Raw genomic sequence first — 9727 nt, forward strand, 5'->3', positions numbered from 1 at the left:
ACCTATCCGCAAGCTCTGGCAAGCGGTAGACACAAATCAGGCGCAATAGCCTGTAGACCAGGTCCAGATCCCATTCCTACAAACAAAAGCAAGTGGAATTTCATCATACTGGTGGAAGCCAGGATGGTTAAATGTGTTCACCACTCCGTCCAATGCCATCCGCAACCCAAACGAAAGGAGTGGGGGTACCTGCGTGCGAGCAAAACACTGTGGTTAAAGAATTGTAAATACTTATCCTGTATATGATGGGTCTATCTTCAAATCAAACGATTGTAAATCAACAAACTAGGAAAGGAAACTGTCAAATAATTACCCGGTCGATAAATTCTGGTGGTGGGATTAGGTTCCGAAACCTCGCGCACATGTTCTCTGCAACCAAACCATAGAGTCAAGACTATCAAGCCCTCAGCTGAGGCAGGAGGCGGAACAAGTTCCAGGTCTTCCCGCAGAAGAATGGGACTACAACCTGGCACCAAGAGTAGTGTAAGTTGGCAAGCATCCATGGCAGCCGTAGGATTGCCTCTCTCGTCTTGTAGCCGTCGATACATGAAGGATCCCGAGGTGGCAGCTGGAGACTTCCCACGCCACGTACTTGGGGTGGGACAGACAAGTTAATTCTCAATTAATGTTAAACCAAATCAATGTGTATCAAACAACACAAAAACCACAGCATCACTAATTTCATAGCCCTGGGGGATTACACAAATCATCGGGTGGAGATCGTGTCAATTGCTAACAGGTTTGAGTCATGGAGAACTGCGTGGGAATCATCGCAGTCCTATCCAACCGGTTGGGTAGTTGTACAGCCATAGGACTTGTTTCATGCAAGTTTTAAAGTGAGCCATTATGTGAGCGTACATAAGAATAGGAATTTCTGACCTGTCAACCGTATAGAGAATAACTCATGTGTTGACAATTATGTACACATGATACAGGACCATCAACCTTATAAAGCATGTCTATGTGTTGGTAATTATATAGCTATGTATATGTATATATTAAAAAAAAAATTGCAGCGGGATATATGACATGAGCTTAACATGGCCACCCATATATAAATGCAATGTCCAGCCAGCATATTTAATTACTGTCAACTTTTCAACAGCGTGCCATCTTATAAAGCTTTAATATCTACTTCAAATGGGAGTCAGAAGTTTGGATTTAAGATGCTACCTTAGCTTTGATAAGCGTTCCATCTCCCAGTTTTACTATAGTTAAAGAAGAATCTGTAGACTGTTGAATGGAAATGACTTTATATTTAGACAATGCGAATCTTTATGCAGAAATCAATCGAGAGCCAAATTAATGAAATGGCGATACCTTTATGTGTTCGACAGACAACATACCCACAAGAATACCCAAGCAGGCTTGATAGCCACAGTTATCAACTATGTAAACCAATTTCAGAGTTAAAATAAATCCTCAGACATAGCTAGAATTTTCAGAGAAAGTTTTAACAAGCCATAATATATTACAAACAACTATCATTGCAACTAGCATTTCCCCCAACAGTACACGATGAAAGGCACTTGAGCATTCTTGAAATATTTGAAGAGTACAAAAAGTTCTTGTGCAAAATGTGCAAGAGTATATAATGGAAAAAAACTATCTTAGCATATAAAAATAGCTCTGTAATGGAGTTGAACTAAGATAGCTTAGCCAACTCCACCGATGAAAACATCTGCATAGTATCCAAATCACATATAGAGAGATGTGATAATGCTATTCTAAGCCCCAAATTCAAATCAGAATTAAATGTCGGAACTCAAGAGAAAACTCCAATGATACAAAACTAATTGAATCCGCGAATCCCGAAATATGCAAAAGCATCTTAACAAAGCTATTCAAAAGCATCATCATTGTCATCTGGAAGGGGTTGGGCCACAGCTGCTACAAGTTTTGCCTCGTACCTAACAACATAAAATATTGTAAGCCAAAGTTTCAATCTTTTAGAAATGGAACAAATTATTTCAATAAAAGTTAACAAAAAATAATAAGAAAATAACATTCTACTTACTGCTGCTGGGTTGCAAGGTCTATCTGAACCTCAGGAGGAGCAAGAGCAGGTGACTCCACAAAATGAAGGTTTGGATCCCTATAAAAATAACCCATTATAGAATCAATGCAAATTTTTTAATATAACATTCATATTAGGGAGCATCAGAAACTAGATTAAAGGCTCACCCTGAGAGCTTCCGTGCCAAGTACAAGAATGGCTTCTCAAAGTTGTAGTTACGTTTTGCAGATATCTCATAGTACTGAAGATTATTCTTTCTATGAAAAGTAACTTTCTTAGCTTTCACTTGCCTATTCTTCACATCAACCTTGTTTCCACAAAGAACAATAGGAATGTTCTCACACACCCTGAAATTCACAAAGATATTTAGCTAATCGGTTCAGGCAGTTGTGCCACCACACAATTAAGGAACCTTCATTTCTACTTAGAGATCCAACCCCTCTGTAAAAGAGATACCTGCAAAGATCTCTGTGCCACGTTGGGACATTCTTGTAAGTCAATCGTGCAGTAACATCAAACATGATAACTTCACATTGCCCATGAATACTGCAACAAACAAAATCCCAATCAGTAAATAAGAAGGAAACAAATAAATGCTTAGGCAGACCCAAAATTAGACGAGTGAATGGAATCAACTCAAGACCAACATTACTCAGTAATGGCTTGCAGCCTTTGGGCCGAGCCCCTTTCTTTAAGAGACATAGGTGTATATAATTAGAAAAAAATAAATAAAACAACGTCTGCTTGCCGCAAACAGTATTGACCCTAATCTAAGGCAAAGATTATTGCAGGTTGTGTTAACATGTGGTAGAGCATTTCCTCTGTAATAAGGAAGGCCAAAAAGCGGAGTGGCACAGTTGGAGACCTGCTCTGTGGACATTATCTAAGCCAAATGGAACACCCAAAAAGGAAAAATGGGTTTGGAATAGAATGGAATAGCAGGTTGGTAGGGTTATTATCTTGTCCGCGTTTTAACTCTTTCCAACATACAAGTATTAATAACCTGGAAGCAATCAGGAATTAATTCAAAAGAACACTGTAATTGAGGGGCAGGGTTCGGACCCTCTCAACAAGGGAGGTTGTAAGCTTAGGGGATAAGACCCTCTTCAGTCAATTACATAAAACATCATATAAATTGTATAGGAATGTGCAGCTAAACCAAACAAAAAACATGACATAGATAAAAGTTGTGCAATACTATGAACTCATAAAACAAAAACGAGTACAAATTCCTGTACAGAAAGGCCGCGGTGCGGTAACCTTTAAACAAGCACAAACGAGGAAAAAATATTTTGTCATTAAAAGAAGTATACCCTCACAATAAATTATAGTCCAGTAAATAAGGAGCCTAATATGCCGTGAGCAAAATAAGCACAGGTGTGCTTAAAATATATATACAGTTATAATTGTCCAAGCAGAGGAATTGCAGTCGGACATCCAAATTCAAGAGTCTAAAATTACATTTGTCATGTCCATGGTAACTGGAGCCTGGAGGGAACGAATAACCCTCCCCACCCTGGTTCAATAAAAAATAAAGGTGACCTAGAGGGTTACCCTCCTCTAAACACAAGAAAAACTCTGAAGCAAAACAGACATAGCCGCGGCCGGTAGGATTCCCCATACCTAGAACTCAGAACAGAACGAGGGTGGGGTTTTCCTTAGTCTTTAGGCTGTGTGAGGAACAGGTGCCTAATCTGTACAAGGAGCAACTCGAATAGCACATGTTAGACAACAATAGAAGTAATGCAAACTACAGTAAAACAAAAACTCAAGGAATTTATCCTCGTGCTTGCCAAGACACTTACCACTAAAGAAAACTCCGGCCAAAGAATGAACAACACTCGTTCCAGTGCTGTAGGAGGACCCCATTGCCAAATAACCCTGCAGACGCATGATACATGAGCATAATCTAGAATTTTATCAGTAAATAAAAAAGAACGCATAGCCAAAAGGTTACAGAAGGAACAAGACATTGTGCGGTTATCTACCTGAAGGGTTTGGAAACGAATCCTCCGACATTTGAATAGGGTCTGGGAGCTAGGCTCTCCAAGACGGAATGCATGGACTGAACCAGAGCAAAGCCACAGAGAAATTTCCCAAAAAAATGATCCCATCACCCAAGGCAAGCGTTAGTTTAGGCGGCAGCCCGCGGAGATGATCTGCCACCGTTGGATTACGAAGTGTGCCCTCCACCATTGATGCAAGGTGAAAAGACTGGACAGCTTGCTAGCCCCATACAGTACGAAGCAGAGTAGGAGATAATTCTCACAGTAATGGATAAGGGGTGCCACGTGATGGCTAAAGAGAAAACGTAAAGTTACCCCCGAAACCATTGCCGCATGGTTAACATGTGTCCAAACCATATTACAGAGATTTTTATTAAAGTTAAAAAGCAGTACACCAATCCCTTAAACCATACCTGTATGACAATTGACGTGCATAAAGTGACATAAGGTAAATGAATCATAGGAAATTGTATATATAATTCCAAAGGGTAATCCCGAGTATGTAAAAACTTATGACTATATATATATATTATTCTTGAGAAATTGGGTTATTACAGTACATCATGATATTGTGGTCTTAAACAGATGTCTAGCGAGGCCAGGGGCTCGTTTGCCTCGTAACCGCTTTAGAGGCCAGAAAAGAAATCCAAACGCCTTGACTGTAGGTTATCCAAAAGCCAATGCAGATAAGGAAACATCAACATTAAATGCTTTATCCTACTTCTATATGATATTTTCCTGGGGAGCTTATGCTTTCATAATAAATTTTATTGCAATACATGTTTTGCTATGTATCATCACTCGTTGTTCAGGTTGTGGCGTTGGGGAATTACATAATTCATATTGTGCTGACTAAGATTTTCTACGTGGAAATAATCCTTATACCCTCTCTTGGAGTGTTGTGTTTATTACATTGGCGAAAACATTGGTTGCATTAGTGGCAAATATTCACTTATGAAGGCAAATCTAGTTAATCCTCCTCCATATGCTTAAAGCAATCAACGGTGAACATTGTCGCATCCTCAAGATCGACAAAACCTCAGAAGCATCATATGCATGATGTTTATGCTAAGACGAGCCCCAAAATACGATTTAGTCAAAGTCCAGAGTACTTCCAAAAGCCGAATCAAAACCGTCGTGAGATTCAAAAATAGACTGAACAAAACCACTTATAGGAATTTGCTAAGAAAAAGTAAATAAGAGAGACAAAACTAGTGATAAAAAAAAATTGTTGTTTTATAAACCCTACCAATTTGCTAAATGCCAAATTATTTATCTGCCATATTGGTGAATTCTCCACGTAGAATGATACAAGTAATAAACATCACAACGCTGATGTCATTAAGAGATATATGATAATAAGGCAGAGAGAAAAGAGGTGTCGGGCACACGGGAGAATGTGAAAGACGAGAGACGGAGAGGCTGCTTTAAGTAAAGACGAGTTTTTTAAGAAAAAAACTTAATAGGTTGCATGTGTTAACCTTAATGCATTAAGGTTATTAAAATTAGTGCTTATATTTAACGGAAGTGATAATATACATATACATTAATATTAAAACAATATAATGGACACCATGTAATTCATATAACTCGTTAACATAAAGTATATAATGGGTTGAGGTTATAATTAATATTTATGGTTGACTATAATTTTTTATTAGAAAAAATAGTATTTATAGGATGTGGTATTATGAAAATATATTTAAATTAAATTTTAAAATTATAAGTAAAGGTTTATATATATATATATATATATATATATATATATATATATATATATATATATATATATATATATATATATATATATAATGAGTATTATTTTATGTTATATAAAACATGTATTAAGTATAGTATAAAAATGACTCACCAAGTTTTAAGGAATGAGAAGGAATTTATATAATGTGGATTTAGTCATTTAATAAATTAGATAATAGAGCTTAAATTTGTTTAATTATTATTAAAGTATTATGTTGAAATGAGTAATAAAAATTGAATTTTTTTATTTAATATTAAAATATTATGTTGAAATTGATAAGTTGTTATTTTACTTTATTATTTATTGGAAGTGTGAATATTTATATTATTATTATTAATATATTGTGTGTGTGGTATTTTGAGTTAATAAGAAATTTAAGTGTAAATTGATTATCGATAAAGAATTTATTGTCAAACATATTAGGCATACCAAATCATTCATGGATGGTAATGGTGGTAGTGGTTCCAAGCATTTCAAACTATAAACTAAAGATTTAACGAGTGAAAATTAAGGTGGAAGAATCCCTAGTCTAACTTGAAGATGGATGAATCTATGATAAAAGATATCAAGTGGGAACTTGATGAGATAAGCCAATATTCACAATGAAAATCATGCAAGTGATGGATAAATCACTAGGGGACAACAAGCACATCATTTCAATTGTGGGTACTTGAACCCAAGCTGCTCTAGTAAGAGCCAAGTATCTTGACCTACTGGGCTACAATGGAAGCATAACAATGGATTAAGCCTTCATGCAAGTGGATTAAGCATAACCTAAGACTTAAATAAGGATGACCTCATGTATATGTTCCATTTGGATAAGCACAATATGTATAGTGATCATGGAATTTTAACATGATATTGATGATTTAAATGATTGTACAAACGATAATATCTTAACATTGAATTTGACTCAAATGTCCTTGGGGAAGGAAGAATATTCGACAAGAGGTTAAGGCTCAAGATAATGAGACTCATTTGAAATTTAATGATGTACTTAGATAAGTATACCTATGATGTAATGGTTAACTTCCTAATAGAAAGAACAAGAAATGTATATTGAAAAAGTAATTGGTACCTTGATGAAAACATGACACTAATAGTACTCATGGGATAACATAATCCTGTTCAGGGTTGGACCACATCCTCACATAGATCCTAGAGGGATGTTGAACTGTTTATACAAGTAAATGAAATTAATTCATGATAGGAATTCTTATAGTGTATTGTTGTTCTATATTTGATAAGTATTGAGATGATTCTCATATTAACGATGTTTCGTGATATGATGGTATGTGGTAAATGTATATAGTTCTAATGAGAGGTTAACGATGTATATGTGGTGCTTATTTATTTATTTGTTATGATAATGATGTTGAATTCTCATGATGGATATGATATGCATAGGGATCATGATGTAAATTGACATGTGGTTCATTTATTATGAGATGTCATGATATATCCTTGATGCTGATACGTTGATGTTATAACTTATGAGAGTATTTTATGATGTGAAACATGGGGTAATTGCATGCAAATTCTATGACATTCAAGAGTATGTAGATCTTTACTATTCAAAATGTTGTGATAACAATCATTATTAGGATGAAATGAAAGTGTTAGCATCTGGACTATTTCTCTGATACTTTGATTATAACTAATGCATTGATTGCATGTTGAGATGTGGTGATTGACAGGAAATCCATGAATGGGATGAGAGGGCCGATTTATTTGATGATCTCGTGGGCACCCATGCCTATGAGGGAGAATATGTAACACCATATGAACCAGGGACAATTGAAATCAACACTACATATGCTAGTGGTTCTTTTGTATTGTATAGCTCTTGATGGATAGCTCTTGAGGGGCTATGGGACCATCTTGAGAGGGGTAGCTGATGGTTACCTATGCTAGGTCAAGTGCTTGCAATGGATTAAAGATCAACTTCTGTTGCAAAGTCTCACGAGGAATATGATTATGCAATAACTACACCTGAAGAATTGGAAGTCAAAGTCTAGGACTCATTATAAAGAAGCGGTTCAAACAATAACCACTAAGTTTTGAATGGGATCTAAAATTTGACTTTCTCAAAATTGAATGAAGTTGGAACCACTCTGAAACAACTCGAAACAATTAATGTTAATATTAAAAATTTAAGTAAAATATGACATTATCCTTATCTTTCCTTTTCAAAAGGAAAGATAAGGAGAATGTCAACTTTTACTTTAACTTTAAAAATTAAATATTACCATTAATTACTAGGGTTAGGTTTTGTAGGGCCCTCGAGTTAATAATTTTTTTTTTTTCCTTTTCAGTATTTTTTATTAAAAAATTATTATTTGGTGGTCATTAGCTATGTTGCACTACATTTAGAGAACTAGTGAATTTGGTGTTTTGAGGTCAGTTCAATACAAGACCGACCTTAGCCAATCTGAACCACCAAACTAGACTAGTACAACTCTAAAACCATTGGGACCAACCAATTCCACTAGTTCTAGGCTAGTTCCAATAAGAGTTTTCCCTTCTCATCTTCCTCTGAAGTCGTTTTGTTGGATCCTTTCAGGAATGGTGATTTGGAAAGTGCCATAAACTGTCGAATTGTTGTGAGCACCTAAGATCATAAGTAGTTAAGCCTTGGCAAATAGAAATTTACAAGGACCTAGTACAGACATCCCAAAAGATATTTAGTGAGGATGTGCATGCAAGGAACTATTACAGACCTCCCAAGATACTTAGTGAGGACGTGCATGACCAAAAAGCATAAAAAAAAAATATCCACCCTCAAAAACCATGCCCAAAACATTGAAGTGTGGTGCAAAACAAATTGTTGGTAGGCTATTAATGCTACCAACAATCATTCACTCTCTAATTTCACAAGAAGCTCCTAATCAAGCTACCTCCTCCACTATGGTTATAGCAAGTTCTTGCAACTGTGTGAGCTACAAGAAATTAAAACTACCTTCGAATCTCCACCAATTTTAGGGGACTTGACTTCTCTTCATGCCCCAACTATTTTGGGTTGATTGATCAGTTAACTAGATGATCACCGAGTTTGACTGAAGTCCCACTGCTTAAATGACCTTCCACTAGTTCCTCCAAAAGTTAGAACTAGTTTAACTGACAACAACCTGAGATAATTGACCTTTATTGCCACAAGTTAGCAATCACATATGCAAAACTGAACTCTAACTCCTCCAACTCGAATTTATTGAGTAAACTAGGTGACACAAGCCATGTCACACAAGTTAACATCATCCAAGTTGTCTGTTGATGTGGAAATTTGAATTTTTTCAATTTAATCAAGGAAAAATCAAATTGAGAATTTCTTGTTGCATTTTTCAACACATAGTTCATTGGAATGTATTACTTTCATTATGAACTTGGCATAGTTCACATGTTAAGTTCATAAGGTTTTGGGCTAATGTGGTTCTATGTGTTGTGTATATAAATAATAGGTGTCCAACTCTTGCTATTAGAAACAAGACTCCCTAGGAAATGTGGTATAGCCACATTCCTTCGGTGAGGCATCCCAAGGTTTTTGGTTCCTCATATTATGCCTTCATACCTAAGGAACAGGTAAAAAAACTCAGTGCAAGGAGTCACAAATGTATCTTCTTTGGGTACTCATACCTCCAAAGCATACCATCTCTATGATGAAGTGAATAAGAAGTTTATAATATCTAGAGATGTGATCTTTCTTAAGTCTTCCAAGATTGACAATGTTGTTGAGTGGTAGCTTAATTGTTTGGATATATTCGAACATGCAAAGTATTTTCAAGAGTTTGATAGTGAGATTCCACATCTCCTTCTCTTAGCTCTATAATTTCTATGAAGAGCCTTGAAGAAATCAGGTTGAAGGAAATTCCTTCACCTGCTTTGTCAGGAAAGAGCTAAGAGACTATTGGCAGCAGGTAGCCAAATCTGACAAGCGGTGAGGGTACATGC

General features: G+C 36.1%; 1 protein-coding gene across 1 annotated transcript; it reads right to left on the reverse strand.

Moving 5' to 3' along the window:
• Positions 1-1840: 1840 nt before the first annotated feature.
• Positions 1841-2564, reverse strand: LOC149252701 (GTP-binding nuclear protein Ran1B-like). Its single transcript, XM_089454242.1, has 4 exons — positions 2474-2564; positions 2185-2364; positions 2018-2095; positions 1841-1910 (listed from the first exon to the last, which is right to left on the reverse strand). The coding sequence occupies exons 1-4, from the start codon at positions 2536-2538 to the stop codon at positions 1841-1843; spliced, it is 393 nt and encodes a 130-aa protein (XP_089310368.1). The 5' UTR covers positions 2539-2564.
• Positions 2565-9727: the final 7163 nt, after the last annotated feature.

Source organism: Pinus tabuliformis, chromosome 7 (assembly GCF_031772625.1).
Source record: "Pinus tabuliformis cultivar Carrire ecotype Pingquan chromosome 7, CPIR1, whole genome shotgun sequence".
Classification (NCBI taxonomy): Eukaryota; Viridiplantae; Streptophyta; class Pinopsida; order Pinales; family Pinaceae; genus Pinus; species Pinus tabuliformis.